At 44.0% G+C, this 23,586-nt stretch overlaps 1 protein-coding gene across 1 annotated transcript in view; it reads left to right on the forward strand.

Moving 5' to 3' along the window:
- Positions 1 to 11,621: 11,621 nt before the first annotated feature.
- The window catches only part of APCDD1 (APC down-regulated 1), a 30,172-nt gene continuing 18,207 nt past the window's right edge, over positions 11,622 to 23,586 (forward strand). The window contains exons 1-2 of the mRNA XM_081096662.1: positions 11,622 to 11,797; positions 22,569 to 22,752. Of these exons, the coding sequence (XP_080952788.1) occupies positions 11,740 to 11,797; positions 22,569 to 22,752 (242 nt within the window). The 5' untranslated portion in view covers positions 11,622 to 11,739. The remainder of the gene's footprint in view (positions 11,798 to 22,568; positions 22,753 to 23,586) is intronic.

Below are 23,586 nucleotides of genomic sequence, written 5' to 3' on the forward strand. Positions count from 1 at the left end.
CTTCTGTGCTTTTCTTGGGAAAATAGTGGTACACTTATGTAGACAGTGTCTGAACCACAGTTGATGCTAAATAAATGCTTATTGGATGAATAAATGACTTAAAGTAGACACTAACCTACACTAACCAGCTCTCCCTTAACCTCTTGCTTTGGTTTCAAGCAATAGTCATAATTGGAGACCCATAACGTGGGAGAACATGAGAGATAATCCAAGCTACAGCCCAGAGGGCCTAACCCTCCAGTTTCAGGTGCCTTAACATCCACAAGGCTACTGAGGACAAGCACTGTGCTGAGTGATTTACGAAATCCACATCCTTATTCCACCCACCAACTTGAAGAGGTAACTATTTCACTATCATGACCATTTCACAGATGAGAAGCCTAAGACTTGGGTTGCACAAGGGCTCACAGACAGTAAGTGGTAGAGACATAATTTTAATCTGGTTCTGACAGAACCCAAGGCCTGCCCTGCTAACCACAGGGCTACACTGCCTCTATTGTTGTTGCAGAAGTGAAAATATGCTACCTGTGTATTATTATTATGCTTCCTTCGACTGTTATCACAATTTGGAAAGGTCCTAGACATAATTTTGTAGATCCTCATGGGAAATTATTGGAAACCAATGATTTTCAAGTCAGGAGTATATTTGCCAGCAGTAATTTCCACACACATTTGAATATACTTGTATCTGCAGATTTTAATTTTCAAAAATATTCTCAAAGCTACATATATTCTCAAAGGTGCATGTACTGGTATGTGTGTATGGTGCACGTGGGTATTGCTGTATGCATGGGAAAGAGGGAGGCAAGAACAGAAGAGCAAACGTTGTGCCTTTGGGGACAGTGCGTGTCTCATCTTTGACATCACCTTCTTTACAATGAACTCTCACAGGCACTTAGAGAATCATGGGGCACTGCGATGAGCTGATGGACAATGTGCGTGGATGTTATCCTGGTTGACCTTCGGCTCCTCTCTGTCCTGACCTACAGGAGCCACCTGTTGCTCCGGACCACCTCTCCCATGTCCACCTGCCCTGCAGACAGGCACACATTTGCTCCATCTCCCAGGGAAGCAGACATGCCTCTTCAAATGCTGCTTGTCCTCCAAGGCCCAGCTCTATGCCAAGTTGAGTCAAGTACAGCGTGGTAGTTAGGAACCCAGGATCTGGAATCAGAAACCTGAATACAAATCTTGGTTCAGCCTCTTTTTAGCCTTGAAACTTTCGGCAATTAGCACCTATAGTAATGAATTTCTCTGTGGGTAAGATGGGGATGGTAATGGCTCATCACTCATCAGTTATTAGGATTGGATGTTAATTCCGGGGCAGCCAGAGTTCAGCATCCAGAGGAATGTGAAGGATAAGGGACAAATAGGGCTGCCACACCTTAACCTGACACATATTTAAATCTCACATCCACTCCTCTCTTCTAGGGGCACTGGGAAACACAATATTTTAGCAGGTCAAATTCCCACCCCAAATAAAAGGATGATGATACTAAATCAAAAGGCTAGATAGGTATTAGGTAGACACCCAGCCACTGTCACCTTGGGTCATATGTTTTTCATATCACATATACCCTAGCCATGTATATCCTTGATTCTACATTTAAGGAGGCGGAATAAAAATGTCATTCTCTCAAAAGTAACATCCTTTAAAGAACACATTTCTTAAGATCAGAAGTTATGCCTTTGATGGCTTTGGAACACTACATAGCAGAATGCTGGGAAATCAAGACGGTTTTGGAATTGCTAGTGGCTGCATTCTCTCCACCCAGCAAAGCCAAGTCCAAATAAAAATTTCTCTGCTGCTCCTTTGGGGCAAGACTTAGAGTAGGGATGGGACTAAGGAAGCCCTAATCTCACAAATGGGGAAACTGAGACCATAAAACCCCCTATCTATCTCCTCACTGTCTCCCAGCTTTCCCTGTGGTCTCACGTCACCCCATCTTAGGTTATCAACTGAATGTGTTTAGAAGTTATGATTCTCAACACACTCCTCACACTGGCTGTGAGCTCCCAGGAACAGGGATTTGATTTTACCCACATTTTTATTCCTAGCATCTAGCCAGATGCCTAGAACATAGTATCCACTCTTTCAATCAGTCAGCAAACATTTATTTAATGCATGATTGTGCCATGCCCAGTCCTGAATGCTGGCTTGAGGCCCTGCCTTCCTATACTCATCCAATCATGTGGACAGCCATCTTTATTCAACAAATATCTATTGAGAAGCAAGTCTCATTTCTCCTCTTACACGCCCCTCATGTCCTAGTTTAGGTATCACTTCCTCCTGGAAGCCTTCCTGGATCTCAAGCCACACATGCCTTCATTTCTCCATGGCAGCCATATTCGTTGAATAAAGAAGGAAGGTTTTAAATATTTTTCTTTCTTTGCTGTTTGGCTCTCACTTTATGTCAGCTTAATTCTCGGATTGCTCTGTAATGTGATTTTTCCTTATTCTTTTTTGTTCCTGTTCTTTGGCTTATTGGAAACAGTCATATTTGTTTTCAAATTACTTTGCTACCATCTAATTTTAGTGATTGTTTCTGCAGAAGTCTCTGGTCATAGACATGTTCTACCACCAACTTACTCTCTGAGTTAACCTGGCCAGCAAGGGAGCACCTACATCAGCATCACTTATCATCCAAGGTGAAGATTTAGAAAGTGATGGAGCTGGACAAATGACCCTGGCGGTCATTGTAATAATACTTCCATCTGCACGGTGCGTTAGGGCTCTTCAGCTCCAGCACCCACCTTCCACACCAGGCTCAGCCTTGCACAAACACTTGGGCTCCATGGCAAGGACATTTCTCTATAACAGGGCAGAGGATGACTGTATGGGAGGGGAGGGGAGAAGAGAGGGTTGTCCATGCAAAGTTTTGTGCAAGGTCTATTTTAATCCTGTTACTGAAATCAATACAATGTGTGGTGATAGCCATCTTCAAATGGCCTTCTTCTAGCAAGTAGTCCCTCCTCTAAAAGTGCCATGTCTCATGAGGTCTGTCTGGGGCAGTAGCTTCTATGGAATTCATGACAAGGTAGCACCATGTTAACCTCAGCAGGGCTGGCAATGCCTTCGTCTCACTTCCGTGAGGCACAGAAATGACCGCTGCCCTCTCCATATAGGCCATGTCCTTAGAGCTGCTAAGCCTTGCATCCTCAGCATTGCCAGCTGTGCAGCGGCAGGGAAAATGTCTCCCAGGCTTCATTCTCCACTCACATACGGAAAAGATGGGTCCGATTTTCTGAGAAGTATGGCAGAATGTGTACCAGAATGTAGCCTCTAATTTCTGTCCTTTGTCCATCTCTGCAACAAGAATGAACATTTCAGGAGTCTTCTCCCCACGGCTCACTCTTACAAAGTCACAGTGGCTATGCTGTAAGGAGGGGCACAGGGAAACAGGTACTGGGACAGGGGCCAAAAAAAAAAAATCATAAGTACTACAAATAGGGTTCAATCAACGAGCTTCACAATGTTAGAAACTCACATCATGATTATAAGCAAGAGTGTGCTGTGAAGCAGAAAACACTTGGGTAGAAGAACCTAGCAGATCGCTGGAAGCAGCAAAGCCAGAATTGACGCAATAAAGGACAGAATCAGTGAAGCAGATAGACATTTAAGAGGAAATTTGAAGTACAATTAATTGAACAAACATAATGCCTCATATGGTTCTGCCTTCCAAGTTTTTAATCATTACAGAAGAGAAAACATAGATCTGTGAAAGTGGAAGATGCTCTAAAATGAGATGGGGAACCTGGTGTCTGGCCCCAGCTCCAGACTCAACCTGCAGTTTGTGTGACTTTGGGAAAATCTGACTTTAAGGCAGCGGTTCTCAACCTGTGGGTCGCGACCCCTTTGACGGTCGAACGACCCTTTCACAGGGGTCGCCTAAGACCATCCTGCATATCAGATATTTACATGACGATTCATAACAGTAGCCACTTTACAGTTATGAAGTAGCAACGAAAATAATTTTATGGTTGGGTCACAACATGAAGAACTGTATTTAAAGGGCCAGAAGGTTGAGAACCACTGCTCTAAGGGGCTTTAGTCTCCTCATAGCTCTGAGCCCTCTGGCTGTGACCCAAGATCTTCGACACCCTTCACAGATAGTCTCCAGCTCCCTGAGCTTAAGAGTATCTGCTTGGCATTTCTCCCATCTACTTTATGGTCAACTGTCTCACTTCCGACTGTTCTGGAGTTGCTCAACCCTTCTCAAATTCCAAGATGAAAGAAGCGAGGTCTGGCGTAAATGCCGACAGCCTGACAGTACAGCTTGAGCACCTGCCCCATCTCTGGAGCATCTGCAGACACCAGGTGTGATGGTGACTGTGAGCCAACCTCGCTCGCAGTCATGCCATTTTGCTCACAGCTGTATGGCCACCCCCACTGACATGGGGTCAGTCAGCTAGGCAGCGTTAGGCTCTGACACGGAGAATCCTTCCTAAACAAGCTGGCTCTCTTGTTCGGGATGAGTTTACCATCTTGTTGACCCTTGCTCCATGAGCTTGGTTGGTGCATTTGATCCAGTTTCTTACCTCCTTGTTTATTTTCCAGTATAATTTTGCCAGCATATTTGTTGCTTTTCATTTGACTCAGTGGGCCCATTGCAGGAAACTTTTCTAATTGTTTGAGAGTTTAGGAATAGCTACTAATTTTGGTACTAGGCTAAAGCATACAAAAAGTTCCAGAGACAAAATGTGAAAAACTAGTCTTTATATGCATGTAATGTTTTCCTAGATGGATATGTTTAATTTATTTTCAGTTGAACTCTGGCTCTTTGAGTGCCTGTGTCTATTTATAAAAGTTTCCCCCCTGCTGTCTGCCTAAGGTTAGAGGCAGCAAAAACACAAAGTTTCTGTATAAGAAAAAAAAAAAAAAAAACACCAAACAGATTCTAAGTGAGGGTCTGATATGTTCCCACACACCTGAAGTATTGCCAGTGTCTAGAAATTCAGATTGTGTAGTGTTGTCTGTCTTGAGGAGATCTGTGGAGACACTGCAAACCTCTCCCAACTTCAAGTTTGCATCTCTAAACTGGCTGTCATCTGGTCTTCACAAAATTGCATGAAGATCAAAAGAGACCAAGTACTTGGAAGTCCTTTGAGAATCACAAAGTTAAAAATATGGAGATGAAGCATTGCTATGGAGTTTGTGGCCTCGAATTTGGTGGCTTAGAACAGCGGTCACCAACTGGTGGTCCGTGAGGTCCGAAAGGTTGGCGACCGCTGGCCTAGAAGATTGTTTTGTTTTCTCTCAGCTCTGAGTTAGAGCCCAGCGCTCAGGTAGATGGAATGTGTTTGCAATGGCCATATCACACAGCTTATAAGCTATGGCTCTGAATATGCACAACCCAAAACTCAGTAACACAGACATGGACATTAGGAAAGGACTGGTCAAGTCCTATACTGAAAAATTCAGAGGCTCACAACAGCCAGTAGGATGCATTTTAGTAGCTATCTGGTCTACCCACACATTTTATGGATTTGTAATATCTGTTCTAAAAACCAAACTGTTTAAATATTTTACACATAAGACAGTGAAATGCCACACCAAGCATTCAGAATCTAACTACAATAAATGTGCAAATAGCCTATACAGCATTTTCCTTTTGGCTTGAATGTCTGAAAACACATCAAAATCAATTTTCTACTCCTGAGAGGTAAAAAGCATTTTTTAAATACAACCTTAGAGCTGAAAATAGCGCCTTACTGAGATTTATAAAACCTATTGATTTTACCTTGTAAGTTGTATGATTTTCAGACAAATCACTCAATCTCTTTGTCCTTAGTTTTTTCCCCATTTGTAAAGAGAGGCTAATAATAGTCAAAGCATCTACATCAAAGATAAGCAATATTAAATGTGATGTTATGTTAGATGCTGTTCCAGGTGGTCAGTCGAATTAAAACATATTTTGTTTTGTGTAATGAAAACATATCCAGTGAATTAAAGAAATAGTTATCATAAATGTTAATAATAAATGTTAATAAATGTTAATTATAATATAATTGTTTATAATAGGACTAATCTTATAGTGTAGTGTTTCTCAAACTCTTTTTCCTTGCGCCCCAAGGAGCCTTTTGCCTCCCCCTAAATTGAATGTAATGTAGACATACATTATACCTGTTTAAGCACTGTGTTCCTTTGGAGGGCCACAAACCATTGTAATAGCTATTTTTTTTTTTCACGTGCCACCCCTTCCCCCTGAAATCAATTTTTGCCCCCTTGGATGAACTTTTACCATTGTTGAGAATGTATGGCCTAGACTGAAGCAATTACTATTGGTGAATTATTTTTAGGGTACGCTTACATAGTGCTTGACTACATACAGGCATATCCCCCCCCCCCCATTTTATAGTCATATTAGGTAACTTAACTACGGTCCTCCAGTTGAGAGATTGAGCCTGGTGCCTCTAGCTCCTTAACAAACGTGGCGTGCTGCCTCTCACTTGCCAGCATGTTTGAGGGTTGCTGCGTGTGCCGTAAGAACCCAGGGCGTGCTCAGATTGAATACCAGTGTTTTTGTGTCTTCCTGTGCCTATAGTTGTGTGCCGCAGTGGCTTCAGGCGGTGCTGGCCTCATAAAGACTCTTTCTTGAGGGTCTGATCTTACCCGGCCTCAGCTACTAGCCCAACAAATGTCCTTTATGGAAGGATTTGTAAAGGGGCTAGGAAGAAAATGCAAAACATAATATCCGATTTTCTTCCTGCCTTCAAAAAGCCAAATAATCTAGTTAAGCAGAGAAAGCAGTTAGACATCCAAGGCAACTAGCACTACGAGAAAGAATAGGATGAGAGTCACATGAAAGTGCAGACAAAAATGTTACTGAGGTCCTTTATTGCCTCTTGCTATTATTCCCTCCAGTGGTAAGGGTCCTCCATCTTCTCATCAGCCCCCCAAACAAACCTGAGACAGAGGGTGAACAGATGGCTAATCTAAATCACTCTCATCCACATCTAGCCTTACTTTCGGATGGTGGAATATATCTGATATTCAGTACACGTTGCATGGATGAATGAATGAATGAACTAACAAAGGAATGCTAAGCTCACAAACATTTTACTTATTTTCTGTAACTGCCACAAGTGCAATGCAATCCGTAAGTTCATAAATTCAGAAGACTATGCCACTCAAAGGTCCATCTAAAGTTATATTTTTAAAAACATCTTAATTTAGAACCATCTCTATTTTGAAAATAAAATGTACTTTAGATGTACCTTTGAGTGGCATAGTCTTCCGAGTTTATGCACCTAAGGATTACATTGCACTTGTGGCAGTTACAGAAAATAAGTAAAATGTTTGTGAGCTTAGCATTCATTTGTTAGTTCCTTCCTTCCTTCCTCCATCCATGCAACGTGTACTGAATATAACTCAGAAGTATGCCCCTTCCTAAGCACTCCCAGGATAATTTTATTAGCTCTGCCTCTGAGGAAGTGCTATAAGATTTTTTTCAATGTAAAGTCTTTACCATTTATTAAAATCCTGCTGTAGACAAAATGCTGAACACGCTGGCTTCGGTGTTCTCAGTATTTTGAAAATAGGTGCTGAAAGAAGCATAGAAAAGACTAAGCACCATTCCTGTCCTCCAGATGTTTATAGTCCAGAGGAATTACCCCGGGTCACAAGCTTAGCACTGACATCTAGCAACTTCCAAGAAAAGTCTGTTTATTCCTGCTGACACTCTCCTACCTCTGTGGATGCAGAGGTGGTAAAGGCTTTCAAACATACACATAGTTGAGCAAGATTTGAAATTAATGTCTTAATTCCTCTGACCCTTCTTAAAGCTATCATTTCTCCAAGACCTGGAAGGCCTGGACTCTGAAATTCCAAATCACCTGCATGATAGCACACCTTCCGTTCAGTTTTCACAAGGCCTGCATCAGGAGACCCAACTGTAGCATAGATTTCAAAGGGCATTTGTCCTTGCGACGCCCAGGGTGACAATGCGTTTGTGCTCTCCACTATTCTGTGTTCACTAAAAATCGAGACGCCCTCCTAAGAAAATCAAGCCGAGGTCGGCACTCAAGCTCTGTGCCCAGCGCAGATATCCCAGGAAAATGTGCTCGTGATTCAGAATGACTGTGGAAGAGCAAAGAGCCGGTTCTGACTCAAAGACTGAGCCCATTATAGAGGCTCTTAGTTTAGGATCAGCAGTGCTTATGGGAAAAGACCACTGGGTGAACACGTGAGAGGCCTTGTGAGCTGGTCACTGAACAACCGTGGGAGCTCCTAGTGAGCCTGTGCCGTGCTGCGTGGCGGAGAACTCAGCCCCTTGGAGTTTTTTCTTTCCCATCCAACGCGACAGAAGTTATTTATGAGCAGTGCCCAATATTCGTACTTATTGATGCTGCTCGGGAATCCTGTCCAGCTGCCCTGGCCGGGGACTCTCATGCTAAAATCAGGGCCTGGCTACACAAACTCCTGCTTCAAGGCTTGGCCCTTACACGGGGCTGGGAAAATTCTCTGTGCTGGTTACAGGTGGACGGATTCCGAGTTGGAGCTCATAACACCTTCCTGGAAATGCGTTCCTCCCAATTCTATTACTCTAAGCATATAGCCACATATATTCACTCTAAGACAAATGTAGACTGTATTTTTTCCATCATTCTCCTCCAGAAGTGAATATACTAACAGTGAAAGTGAAAATAATGTAGAAAGGGAACCCTAGAGCTATAGTCTGCTCCTTGTAGACAAGCAGAAGGCGATGAGGGCATATCTGGGAGCAGCAACTCCGGCAAGATGCTATGTTGAAGGTCGAGAACTTAAATCCGTGACGCCACGACATGTGGAAAATAAACTGGCAAAACAAATTGCAAACTGGTGATTTCAGCCTGGCTATGTTTATATCACACCAATGAAACCAGTTGGAAAAACAAAAATTGAATCATCTTGACGGTCAAGATGATACAAATTATGGCTGGCCTGCTGGTTTCCCTCTTCTTCTTTTTTAAGTAACAGAATCAAATAATTATTTAAGTAAATGTATTATCTAATTGTTGCAAACACGTGATAAACGACCTTAACATTTTTAATCACTATCAACCCCGTTGCTTATACATAAACACATCATCCCTAACACTCTCTTCTGTTGTTTGCTTCTTTCAAATATTCCCTGATAGGCTAAAAGGCATCAACTGACTAAAAGACCCAGAAAAGTCAGACTCTGCCTAGCTGTGTGCTCGGTGACAAGGCTCATGTTCTGCTTAAGCCGCCGAAGATGCTGTTTACATCATTTTCAATTGCCCAACACTCTTGAGGAAATCCAGTTCCTGCTTTACACTTGACTGACCCTTGGGCAACATTCAAACCCACAAGTCATCACCTGCTACCCAAACCCAGTAACAGATAGAAGCAAGAGAGACCATGAAACAATAAAGGACAAAGCTGACCCAGAGAGATGCCTGCAGAGCAAGGCCAACTCAAAGTAGTGCTCCTGCTCACAGGCATTATGATGACAATCTTCCCTCTATTCACAGGCAGGGAGTCTTTCACCTTCAAGATTTGCCAACACTGTGGCACTTCAATCCTCACAGCATCCTTGTGAGCTAGGCAGGCGGTATGAGTTATGATCCTTCATATTAAAGATGGAAAGGTGATAATGATGGTGGTAAAAATTAAAGCACAAACAGTATCAGCTCCATCACATCAAAAGATCCATGGCTTTCTCAGGAAAAAAAAGAAAGAAAGAAAAGTAAAGTAAAAGTGGAAACTTTCACATCTATTTTACTAAGTTTCACACTGATGTTAAGGTCTGACTAGTTTTGAAACTCTGAAGCGTAAGGGGTTTAATTATTACATTGTTCTAAGGGGCAGAGCAGTCTCTTGGAAAGTCAGGCATTCTTTTTTAAGTGCTTTATTTATGAAAACACCAGCACAGTTGAGTCAAAAAGTATTCTCTTGGTTCCATGTGGTCCCATGGCCTCACCTAAGTGTGAGGAGGAGGTGACATTTGCCCAGGAGTAAACCTGCTCCTGGGGGTCCTAGAATGGCTGGGGACCTTCAAGGGAGAGACCTCTGGATAAATCAGAGTCCCGGACAATTCAGCTCAACAGGGGAGCCCTGTTTGCAGAAAGCAGCTTTCCCGTGCCCTGGGGAAGGAAGAGAGTGGAAGTCGTTTCTGCCTTTGGGACTAAAGAGCCAATGCAAAATTGAACAGACCCTTAGACCCCACAGAACGTAAATAAAAAGCCAGAGTTGGCCCGGAAGAGAGGACTACGCACAGAAGGGGCCTGGGTGCACTTTCCCGGGACTGACAGGGAGTCTCTCTCTGAGATTTCTCCCGTGTTTCAACAAGTCCTCTGCCTCTGGAAGGGGGAGGAAAACAGAATGGGCTCCTGCTGCCTACACCGTTCCCTTCACAGGCTGGGACCTGTGACAGGGCTCCCTGCTCACCCCGAGCCCAGGCACCAACCTGTGACGGGGATTTTCAGTTAAAACAAGCGCTGCCTTACTGAGGGAGCCTGGCACTGCGGCATCCCCACCCTGAGCAACTGTCCAGGACTCAACTCTTCTCTTTAATCTCTTCTTCTTCTTCCTCCTCCTCCTCTTCCATTTCCTCCTCCTCTCTCCTTCTTCTTCTTCTTCTTCTTCTTCTTCTTCTTCTTCTTCTTCTTCTTTTCTTCTCTCTCTCTCTCTCTCACAACTTTTCTTTGCAACCCAACTTTTCTCAGACCCCACTTGAGACTTCCAGCCCCGCCCCCCCCCTTTGGAGCACCTTTCACAGGTGGTGCGCCCACCCTTGTTGAGGGCACAGAAAGGGTCCCAAGCTGCCTGCAGTAGAGGCGGGGGGTGGGGTGGGGGGGACATGAAGGGCACATTTTTCCCCTTTCAGGCGGGGCCAAGGGCTGTCAGCCCTTCGCAGAAGGAAGCTCCCAGGAGTGGGCAGCTGGGGAAGAGGAGGGAAAGGGTTGCGCAGAGCCAGGGGGCAGGAGAGGGGCACTTTCGGGAGAAGAGGGGTTGGGAATGAGGAGGGTGAGGGAAAGGGGGGGTGGCGGAGGGAAGTAGGAGGCCTTGGATTGGGAGGAGGAGCGCGGGACAAGAAGAGGCAAAAGAGAAGAAGGAGGGGAGAGGAGAAGATGAGAGAGGGGGAGCGGGGTGGAGGGAGGGGGTTGGAGAGGGAGGCGGGAGAGGCGGTGCCCGACGCGCCTTTTCAAGTCTCCGCGCCCCCATCCCCCCGCGGCGGCCCAGGGGGCGGTGGCGCGGCGTCGCCTCCCCCGTCGCCTCCCGACCCCTCCCCCGGCCCCTCCTCCGCCCCGCGGCCCGGCCGCCCCGCCGGCGGCGCTCGGGAAATATGAAGAGGCGCTGCAGCTGCGGCGGCAGTGGCGGCCCGGGCAGCTCGGAGAGGCGCGCGCTGCAGCGGCGGCCAGGGCGGGACGCGGCGGGGCCGGGCGCGGAGAGACCCGGAGCGCGGAGACGGTCGGGCCGGGCGCGCGGGGCCCGCCGGCGCCGAGGGAGCGCGCGCCCCGCAGCCCCCGCGCCGCGCCCCCCAGGTATGGGGCCCCGCGCCGCGGCCGCCTGATCGCGGGCCGGGCCCGGCCGCTCGCAGGCTGGGGCCGAGGAGCGGAGCCGCCCCGGTGCCCCCGCGCCCGAGCACTCGCCCCGCTCACGGTCTTCCCGGGCTGGAGGCGCGAGGGCTGAGCGCGCGCGGCGCCGCGCCGGGTCCCGGGGAGCAGGGGCCCCGGACGCCTAGCGGCTCGAGCGGTTCGGGGCGCGCCGGAGGTCCCGGAGGAGGACTGGAGATGTCCGGTCCGTGCCGCCTCCTGCTCACCTACCTGTTCCCGGCCCTGCTGCTCCACGGTGAGTGCCGGGGAGGAGGCGGGTGGCGACTGATGGCCCGGTGGAGCCCGAGGGTGGGAGCCCCGCGAGCCGCAGAAATCCTCCCGCGGAGCCTGTCTCCATCGCGGCAGCTCCCCGTCCCCGCGCCAGCCAAGCGCAGCCCCGCTCCCTCCTCACCCCGTTTTCTAGGCTGCGCGCCCCTCTCTGCTCGCAGCGCAAAGAGCCCCGGGGCGGCTGGAGCGTTCTTTCTGGAAGGGCGCAAAGCCTCCCACGCGGGACTTTCATCTCCTGAAGCGGTTGCCCCAAGTCCTAGGGGAAACTTTTATCCACTGTTGGATTTTCAAGCTGTAGATGTCACCAAATCGCAGGCTCCGCGATCTCGTTCCCGAAGTGTCAGTGCCGGAGGGGCTCTTGACGGGGCCCACGCTTTTATGGGACTGTAAAGAGAAACTGCGATTATTTAAGCAGGAAAACAGCTCGCGCGCGGTGTTTCTGGGCCCCTTGCTAGGGCTCGTGTGTTTTTGAAAGGGTGGCCATAGGGTTCTCTCCCAAGTAGACTGGACGCAGCTTCAAGGCGCAGGGGACTTCTGATAGCCAAGCTGTGATCCTGGAAACCAGTCTAGTAAGTTCCCCGGAACCTGACTCCCTTTTTCCCTGGTGCCCTGTCTTGATTGTTTTGTTTCTGTGCTCCATGTGCCACCTTTTTCTCTGGAGCTTTAGTAAACTCTTACCCAGAGATCATCAGCGCCTTAAAAGCGTTCCAGGAATTGCTCCGAGAAAAAGAACACGATTGCCTGGGAGTCACCAAGGCAGATTTTATGCTAGAATGGTGTTGACCATTAGGACAGGCAGCGGCGGCTGATTCAGATGTCCTGAGCCAACTTTCCTCAAAGGGGACACCCGACTGTTCAGTCCAGCGTCTCCACCAGGAGCGCGGCTCTCCGTCCCCAGTACCTACCACGACCACCCCAAACCTTCGCAGATCACATCCGCACCCACCAGGACACAACATTTCTGAGTGGGACCCACAGTGGATGGAGCTGCAGAATGCATTGTAGGGAGCGCTGCCCAGCAGGCTGTGCCCACGCTAGAAGACCTAGATGGTTAACCTGCAGGCTGTACCTGGCTGTGTTTTGTTTTGTTTCATTTTTCTGTAGTCCTGCTTTGGGCAGGGTGCGTGGGCAGTGCAGCTCCACAGGCCTTGCAAACAGGTTGGGCCGGGCCAGACCTGCTTGATTGCCAAGGTGTCTTCTGAACTCTAGTGATTCCCAGACTTTAAAAGTCAGGATGGAAGGCTTGCAATTCGAGGGCCAAAGAGAGAAGGTATAATTATAGGGTTGCACTCCTAGGCCCATCTGCTTAGAATTACAGAGTAGTTTTCATCTTTGGCTGAAACATGAAACAAATCAGAGCCAATGAACAGATCAAACAGCAGCTGCCACACACACCAGGAAAAAAGAGGGTGAGGGAGATGAAACAGAGAAACTGTTCTCTTTTTAAAAATCTGTTGTAATATCTGTGAAGAAAAGAGATAGTATGGTGAAATGACTTTAAAATGAAAAATTACTTAACATTTGTCAAAAACAGATTTTTATTTTTTTATTTTTTGCATGAAACATTGACTTTTGGAGTACAAAAGCCATCCTCAGAGATGCAACCTGGGCCAGTTCATTCTGATCTTGTTCTCCTTCCTCTGAGAGGTTGGGGTTGTAATTATACTTCCTACCCCACTCCACCCAGCTGGGATTTTAATAGCTGGCAGGTAACAAGAGCCCAAGTATGTCCATAGGGAGGTCTGGGGATAGCCCCAAATCTCCAGATTCGAATCTGAGTTGGCTTGAATCCTTGGGATCAGGGATTACCCAGACCCAGCTGTGCCCCATGCTGGAAGAACAGGCTGAACTCCAGACTCTGGAGGACTGTGGGGCCAGACCCTGCGTGTGTATGCACACGTGTGCTCACGCTATGTGCACACATGTGTTCACACTATGTGCATGTGTGTGTATGACAAAGAGGATAAAAGATTAAAAAACAAAGGTTTGCAAAGTGTAATTGGATGACATGGATAACCCTACAAAAAGTTATCCCATTTAAAAGTGAATCTGCAGTGACAAAGTTATTAATATTGAAGTCCCCCAAAGGATCTACTTAGATCCTGCAGAGAATGTCTGACTCTAGGGAAGAAGATAAACGGGGTAGTTGTTCAGTATATAAATCCTCAGGACTTAAGAAAGGCATGTCATAATTCATTAGGGTAAAGGAAAACACCAGGAAAGAATCGGGTATTCTCCCTCCCCCCCCCTTTTTTTTTTTGCCTGATTTGAAGTAGTTTTGACAAAAAGTGGGTATTAATCAGCCTAACCTAAGAGAATGGCTCTGTCGTACTGTAGTTAGGGGTTTTGCAAGCACTTAAAATTCTGTAGTAACAGATGGTCCTTGATCACATATTTTAGTAGACATTCTAAGTCTGAAGAAATTAGAACTCTCCTTAGAATGGCTTAATGATTTCTTCCTGATAAATAAGCATTTTATTTTGCTAACCATGAGACACCATTTGTCTATTAATGGTAGTGATTAGTAGGTAAAAACATATTTCTGTGATTATACATGTACTGTGACAAACATTAATAAATTTAGTTTTAGACATCATTAGGCATTGTTACACGATAAGTCACATTAGTATGATTAAAAAGTACACAGGCCTTCATGAAGATTCTGTGTTCTGATACTATTAGATTTGGCATCCAATTTTCATTTTTTTGTTACTTTTATTTCAACTAATTGCAAGTTATAAGTCACCTTTAGGTCCTATTGGTGAGAAAATTAAGCTCTGGTAAGACTAGAGTCCATGGTTTATTTTTGCTGTTTTTTTTTTAAACTGGAAATGTAGTGCAAACTCAAGTTCCAAATTTGATGGCATAAAAGTATACATGTCAGTGTTACTTTCCTCTCCCTCAACTTCTAAAAACAATTGCATTTCTTAATCCAAATAAAACCTATTGGCTGTCGTGAAGGTATGCAGCTGGAAGATGTCCATTATCACTGTTTTCGTTGCTTAGATGAAAAGCCACAAAAATCATTCCCTTCCAAAAACACCGATTAGCATGAGGTATTCCAGAATAAATGGTGCTTTAATGTAGAGCAAAGTGATAATTCTCTTTGATTTTAAGTTTTGGCGCTGATGTTGACAGAGATGTTCTTATTCCCCACTGCTGTTTACTTTTTGTAAAATTCATTGACTTTTCTGAAAGGTGAAGACATTTTTTAGCTATTCCCGTTTATTCAAGCGTATATTCTTTCAAAAATTTTTAAAAACTATATATTAACAAATGATAGCTTAATAAACAAAATGTGAGGAAATATTTTAAATAGGGTAAAAAAAGAATCTTAGAAATGCCATTTTACTGTAGATAGTTCTTGTAAACAAGAAAACATTGTCTTTTCTGCTCCTTTCCCCCCTTAGTCATAAAATGAAAATGTTAAAAAGGAATATGACTCATCTGTTCATAGCAGGGCAATATTCTTAGACAGATGTTAAATATTATTTTGTGAAATAAATTGACTTGCTTCAAACATATGGTGAAGCAGATCTATAATCGCCATGTTCATTCTTTTAAAAAAATATATATTTTATTGATTTTTTTACAGACAGGAAGGGAGAGGAATAGAGAGTTAGAAACATTGATGAGAGAGGAACATTAATCAGCTGCCTCCTGCACACTCCCTAGTCGGGATGTGCCCGCAACCAAGGTATATGCCCTTGACCGGAATCGAACCTGGGACCTTTTGGTCCGCAGGCCGACGCTCTATCCACTGAGCCAAACCGATCAGGGCCACCATGTTCATTCTTTAAAAAAATGTTTTTATTGATTTTATAGAGAGAGGAAGGGAGAGGGAGAGAGAGAAATATTGATGAGAGAGAAACGGTGAATGGCTGCCTCCTGCACACCCCCCACTGGGGATTGAGCCCGAAACCTGGGTATGTGCCCTGACCAGAATTGAACCAGCGACCCCCTGGCACATGGGACAGCATTCAATCAACTGAGCCATACTGGCCTGCTACCATATTCATTCTTTTTCTAACTAAATGATAAAAGAACTAAACATGAGTAGATAATAGAGCTGTGAAATTGCATACTGTTTAGGGACAGTATAAAGAAAAGCCTAAAGTGTTTAGGAATAGAAACATAAAATGATAGGTTAGTGATTATGTACCTCTATTGAAAGCTACGTAGCAGGACATGTCAATAGACTTTGCCTATAGAGTCGAAGTGATTACAGAGGAAACTTTAGTAAAAAACCTGCCATCATCGTCCAATTGTGACTTCTCACTCTGTCAAGATTTTATATGTATAGGTCGTTCAGTTCTCTTCAATCTCGGAATAAAATTATCCTGGAAAGTCACATGATAGGTATCTAGGTAGGAAAGGGATATGATGTCACTCCAGAATAATTAACGGTATTCTGTTCTCTAAGGTTTTCCAGATGGTTCAGATACCCTACTATGTGCCAGGTGTCACTGCTTGCTAGGGACAGGAGTTGTGAGGAGAAGCAGTCCCCCTTTCCTGAAGAGTCCTGCAGAATATCTAGGGGTGAGGAAGAAAAGCTTATTGCAGAGCCCCAGAGCTGGGAGGATGGCGCTACCATTGACTGCAACCTCCCCCCCTCGCCCCCCCGCCGCCCCTCTTCCCCCATGCCAGGAGTCCCAGCACACCACACACACACACACACACACACACACACACACACACACACTCACGCACGTGCATACGCACACACCATATACACACAACTGTGCTGAAGAGCATGGGTGTGGCAGCAGTAGTGAGCTACAGACCCCAAACACAAATTTAGCAATTGATGGCTCAACCCTGATAGCTAGCCTGGGGACAGACCATGGCATCAGAAGAAAAAGACGTAGAAAATCATCTCGTGTTCAACTAAAGTCAAACGGAGCCAGGAATTTGAAATCTTGACTTCATTATACTTCTCTTTTAGATATGAAGTTTTAAAGATTGCAAAACCAGCTCTCTTTGCTTCTATCTAAAAAAAATAATGGAAGTGAAAACAAGAGCTTGTTAAGCACAGGTACCCATATGGTAGTAAAATCTAGTAAGTCTGTGATACATACATGCTTTTATTCCCAAACATGAAAAGCTGTGCTGGAGTTTATCTAGCAGTATTCACTTCAAAGCACACATTTACTGTAATGACTGCTTATTTAATTGGGCAGGGCAATTTCATGGCTAAGTAATTACCTGCATTTAATCTAATCAGTCTCATTTTATCTGCTTCAAGTTTTGAAGTATCACACCGGTTCTAACTTGAGAATATTTTCTCACTCTGATTATCAAAGGACTGCATGTCACATTATATAAAATACAGAAACATGCAAAGTGAGCTAGAAAATAATCATTTAAAACCCTCTACCAAGAGACAACCATTGTTATTATTTTGATATTATACTTATTTAGCCTTTTTAGTTGTTTTTGTAAGCATTGAAGTACATATATAGACACTAATCTGATCAAAGGTTAGTTTTCAACGTGTGCTTGGAAATTGTTTCCTTCCCAACTAATTTTACATTTCATTGTGTGTAACCTGGTTTGGAACTTTTGGTTCTAATCTAGATAGACAGGTGAAAAACTAAAGAATATATCTAGAAAAATCGGGAATGTGGATATGGAATATACTGTCTGTACTTTTCCTCTCCCATGTAAGAAACAATGGTCCATGCCTAAAAGATAACCTCACACATAGAAGTCTCTCAACTCTTTATTGAATGTATGAATATTGACTTTCAAAAGGCAAGCAGTCACTGCACCCCTTCACCCTTCTGTGTGGTCCCATCAGTGGCCTGGGTTGCTCTTGAGGGCACCATGGGTTTAGGAATAAGCTTGGCTGCGGATGACTATAGTAGAAGCCCTATCTTTGCCCCTGTGAAAACTGCTGAGCAGTCCTTAGAATGCTCAGAATGCATAATTTGACCAATTCAGTTAGCCGGTCACATAGGCTTTGTATTTAGGTGTAAATCTCTGCAGAAATCGTCAACCCTACGCCTCCTTTCTTTCAGGAAATCTGTTTGTTTGTTTTATTGGATAGCATTGGGATGTTTCACTCTCAGAAAAGTAGGCTATTGCATTGATGATAGCAATTAAGATCATTCTACAGTCATTTAGGATTATTGTTGTGGAGTAATTTATTCCTTGGGAGTAAATCACTCATGATATATACATACATGCACGAACACACACACACACACAGGTGCACACATGTGTGCACATGAATAAACACTCCAGAACCCCAGGATCTCATTCAGTTCTCTGGAAGTGGTACTCTATAAAATTGTACCCTGAAGTCTTCAAGAATTAATTTGTTTTCAACAGGTGAACAATTTCCTTCCAGAGTCTACTTTTTTCTCCTACACTTGTCACATTATTTGTGGTACATTATAACTTCTTCTGGGCCCAGGGCATGGACCCTGAAGCTGGAGACCATTCTGTAGTGAAGCATTCTGAGAATCTCCTGATTCCCAATTCCACTGGACTGGGAACAGCGCTAAGGAGAGCTTCCAGTGCAGTTGGTATCATGGGCTAGCTCTTTATGAAACACTTAACAGTAAAATGTGGTCCTCTACTTACTCCTTTCTTTACCTGTATAGTAACTATCATTTGACAATTGAGACAAAATATGCATAATGTGGATTTAAAGTGTTTACAAACTTTAGTTATCACCATTGTTATAATTATTGCTTTATACAGGAAAAGGGGCACATATCAGATGATTTAATCCAAAGCTACCTTGAAGACTGAAAACTCACAGCTATTTTCTTACGTTATGGTTGTTGTTTAATTCTTAGAGAAACTTTTTTCCTTGGATTAATTTACAGCAAAATCTTAACGGGAACCCAATTAATTAGTCTTCTCAATTAACCAAAACATCTAGAATCCTCAAATAATAGGCTTTATCACTCTTGTCTTATAAGAAAAACAAGCGGGGGGCGGGGGAACCCCTTCATGGCTTAAACAGAGCTGTTACCCTGGTCACTCCAGCACCTCTGTATCTCAAGTTCTATCCTATGGGCAGTGATGTTCCTAGTGACCTTGAGCCACTTTAAGAACCTGAGTCATCTGAGAAAGATCATCTTGTCAACTGCATTCAACATATAATGACAGAATTTTCAACAACCAAATATTGTGATTAGCCAGAGCCGCCTTCATCATCTCTACCCTTGTTCTCTGACATCTAGGCCAGTGAGACCTTAAGAGCTTCAAGGTCAGAAAAACTTATCTTTATTCTCCTTTATGCTTCCGGCCTCTAAAATATGTTGAGTAACAATGAATAGGTATTTGTTAAACTGAGTGGAACTTGTCAGCAACCACAGAAACCAGCACTTTGGGTTCTACCCTCTTCTGCATCAGTTAACTGTGCCTGAGAGCGCTGTGTCTTTACTCTGAGCACTCCGTCCTTCCTAGAGCTCAGAGTGAGCCTGCCTCTGGATGACCTTTACCGTCATTTTACCTGTACTATTAGCTAGGAAGGACTTTTTGAGAGCGGTCTAAGAGCCTAATTATTATTTAAAATTACAACAGCTAACATTAAATGAGAACTTTATGCCAGACCCTGTGTTAAGAAAAGAAACCAACTCTAAGTGATGAGTAATGTCATCCCCTCTTTGCAGATGAGCAGATTGAAGCTGAGAGGTTAATTTAAGGTCACAGTGCTAACAGTATGTTTCATCAGTAGTAATATATATATTTGAAGATCTTTGCAGTGGATGTATATCTTAAGGTCAGTGAGGTTTCAGCCTTTGTTAGCCTGCAGACGGCAGTTATGAGAGGATGACACTGTCTTTGCCTGGACACAGCTGCTCATCAGATGCACAGATGTCATTACATCGCTCACTTCCTTTATGTGCATCCCTGGTACCCTGTATCTTGAGTTTAGTGGCAAATAGGCTGGTTTTGAAAATAGAGTAAACATTTGAGCCAAGCATGCTGTCTCTTTTTCCTCCATAATTCTTATAAATTACACTCTCAGCACAGAAGAAAAATTACTCACTATGAAAATCAGACAGGCCTCTTTTTTTTAATCCTTACCTGAGGATATGTTGCCTCCGGTACACTCCTGGACTGGGGATCAAACCCACAGCATGGCTATGTGTCCTGACTGGGAATTGAAACTGTGACCCTTCAGTTCATGGGACATTGCTCCAACCAACTGAGCCACAGCAGCCAGGGAAGACAGGCCTCTTGACCGAGCAGTGGAGTGCTGTTTGACATTAGTGAAGCAAATATTGATCACTGGAGAAAGAACTTCAATTCAATATCTCCTCACAGGGAAACAATCATTTGCTTAGAAAGAGAGACATCAACAGAAAGATGAGGATGTGTTTGTGTTGTGTTATTGAGATAGGTGCACAGCAAAGGAATTACCTGTTACATATGAAGCAATGCAATAAAGGCAGGAGATTGCCACATCTTTTTGAATAGGTAAAAGAAACGTCAAAGCAACCAGAGGCTGCTGTGCGTGATTCATGGATATCTAAAGACTCTTAAGGCATCATGTTGTCATTTAAACACAAGTGCTTTTGCCTTGTAATAAAATAATGGTGTATCTTAACAATCATTGAAGTCTTGGGTTGGATGAAATCCGTTAAGTGGCACATCCAGTTTTTAACTCAAGCAGCCTAGCTCTGGAGATTTCACGCATATCCACTATCCTCCAGGCTGTTTATCTTCATAGGAAGACATTTTCAGGGTTTAAAGGGTTTTACAAATCAATTTTTTAGCACATAGCTTGGTTGATAGTGAGTTAATGGCATCTTTACTGAATGTTTAGTGTCATATTTAAAGGAGAACCTTCCTCAACTCCCAGTGCCTCATGACTTGAATTCAAATCTACTTTGTTAGCTGTATCATAATTGATTACCAGACAGCATGTTGTACTATGTTTTATTTCTTGACTTCCTAACAAGGAATTCAGGAAATGGTTCCCATCATCAAGATAATTATTTGGGGTTGGCGAAGGTCCAGTAAGTTGTGTCTTCTCTCTAGTTCAGAGCTAATTGAGAGATCCACACAGGTGTCAGGCAAATAGGGATCACATTAGAAATCATGATAAATACTTGTTCAGAAGACACAGTCTGGACAGCAGTCCATGGTAGGATGGCGAATAGTCATCCCTGGATTTCCACCTGTTGCAGTGCCACAGCTCAACAACTGAAGGGGCAGGGTCCTTACCATCATGTGGTTTTCCGATCTCCTTTTACAATCTTCATTTAGTTGAACCATACCCATAGTGTCTTTGCCTCATTGCCTTTCACTTCATTTAAGCTCTGCGAGAACAGTCGAGGCTGCTGTTGCATCCCAGGGGAGCGTTTTACTCAGAGGAAGAACCCGAGATTGCCCCTGTGTAGACTTATCTTCTCAGACCTTTCGATGAGACTTTTCAAAAGACCTTCGATAGAAGTCAACACTCTGATCAACCTTCTGAATCTTGGCAAATTTCTGCATATTTTATAAATGTTTGCATGTTATCAACCTGCAGGTCCGAGTTTCTCCAGTAGATTTTCATCAAGTTGGTATAAATCGCTGTATTCTGGGTCTAACTTTTCATTTTCAAAATATCTGTGATAAACCATGGTTACTTTTTGAAATTATTCAGTTGTATATAATTGCCTCCTCATAGGTAGCATGCTAATGGATGCATTTCATCTATTTTGCATATATTTAAATTTTATTTTTGTATGTATGTCTAGCTAACATAGTGCTGAAAATGTAGTAGATACATAATAAAGACCTATCGACTTGTTAATTACGTCAGTAGTGAATCTCAAAGGAAACAGTAGGCTTTCAGATTATAATTCCATTTGTTTTCATTGCTTTATTCTCAACACTAGACTGGTGAGAATTTACTACTGCTTGTAGGATAACTACTTATACTGCAGATGAACTTAGGCCTAGTATTCCTTTACCCCTGGGAAATAAAAAATGTGCAGTCTTCTTGTAATCACTCTCAATTTTAAACTCTATATTGTGTGTCTAGTCACCGACTTTGTGGGGGTGAGAAGGGGCTGGACTTGGAGGATATTGGGGGAAATGTCATGCCTCCCTTGTAGGGCAGGTATATGACTTGCTCCACTGATAAGGCATCCATTTGGAGACTGAGAAACCAGAAGACACAGGCCCTCATGTGAGCAGATGGGAGCCACATGAGGGAGCAGATCACAGTTAGAAGTTTTGGGAGCTGTTCCATGGGCCTTTTTCGATTCCATCAAAATTCCCTTTTCACTGAGGCTGGTCCCCTCACTCTTTCCCTTCCTCACCTAAACGTGCCACTGACATGTCACCCTTCCTGTCCCATCTCCCTTCAGTCTCATCTCCTCCTCTTTGGCGTCTCTAGGACATGTCCATTTTTCCCCTCTACATGCCCCAGTAGCATTCGTTTGTCAGCACTGCAAAACTGCTCATTTAGATGCATGACCTTTTGCTATTTCATAGATGCATGGATCGGAGCTCAGGCTTTGTTAGGAACTAGCCAAGTGGCCTCATGCAAGTCCATGTTCATTATCACCATGGACCTGTTTTCTCACCTGGGAAATGATCTCCAGGACACTTCCCACTTTGGACTGTGTATTTCTGAAAGCAGAGGCAGTGATAAAGCCTGGTGGGGTTAGGGTAGGTGTGTGTTTCCCACCCGCATTGATTTTCCTGCCACAGAGGTGGGTCTTCAGCCTGATGCATGTCTGCTGTTACCCACCTTTCCACTAACTCCCACTATTCTTTTTCAGGGCTGGGAGAGGGTTCTGCCCTCCTTCATCCAGATAGCAGATCACATCCTAGATCCTTAGAGAAAAGTGCCTGGAGGGCGTTTAAGGAATCACAGTGTCATCACATGCTCAAACATCTCCACAATGGAGCAAGGATCACTGTGCAGATGCCACCGGCGATCGAAGGCCACTGGGTGTCCACTGGGTAAGAGGGCCAGGGCAGGAGGGACCGGGGAGCACACTTCTGTGGGAGGCCCTTCTTAGGGCTTCTCGGACTCAGATGCACATAGACTTTATATAATGTATGATGATTCAGGTGTTGTCTAACTTCTAAGAGCCAAACAACGCTTTGAAATTCTGGTTGGTAAAGAAACAGAGCTGTGTACTGTAGAAATCGCAGCTAAAGCAGAGATGATATTGCACCACAGGGTGTGAGTGAATAGGTCCTTGTTTACTGAATCTGTGGGACCACTCCTGTATAAAAAGAAACCATTAGCAAGTGAAATTAGGAGTCTGTGTTTCCCCAACCCTGAAACATGACTTGCAAGTTTCTGATGGTCTAAATATTCCAGCCATATTCTGGTAATTTAATATGTGGCTTTAGGGTTCTAAGAGTAAGTTAAAAGGTTCTCAAGCTACCTCTACTAGGCAGGCTGTAGTTCTTGGATTCTTTTCGAGGCTGCGGAGCTGAGATTTATCCCAGTTTGAGCTCTGGCTTATCTTCCATTAGAGCTTTTAAAAATAGCCTAGTGGCAGACCTGCAGTTTTTCTCCTACCCATTAAATTGTTGAGAATTAACAAGGCTAACTCTGGGATCTGATCACTTCTCCCCTGCAGCCTCTGGGTACCTTGGGGAGGGATCAAATAAATATGCAGAAGGAAAAGGAATTTTATAAGATGATGAAGACCCAGAGGCTTTTTTCCATAAAAAAAAATGGAGTTTCTCAAAATAAGTACATGATAAATATTTGCACAAACAATGTTAATGTGATGTCCTTTTTAAATAATTTATTGTTTTATTTAACAAATATTTACTGAG

This window comes from Myotis nattereri (genome assembly GCF_964212035.1).
Source record: "Myotis nattereri genome assembly, chromosome: 8".
In the NCBI taxonomy this organism is placed as follows: domain Eukaryota; kingdom Metazoa; phylum Chordata; class Mammalia; order Chiroptera; family Vespertilionidae; genus Myotis; species Myotis nattereri.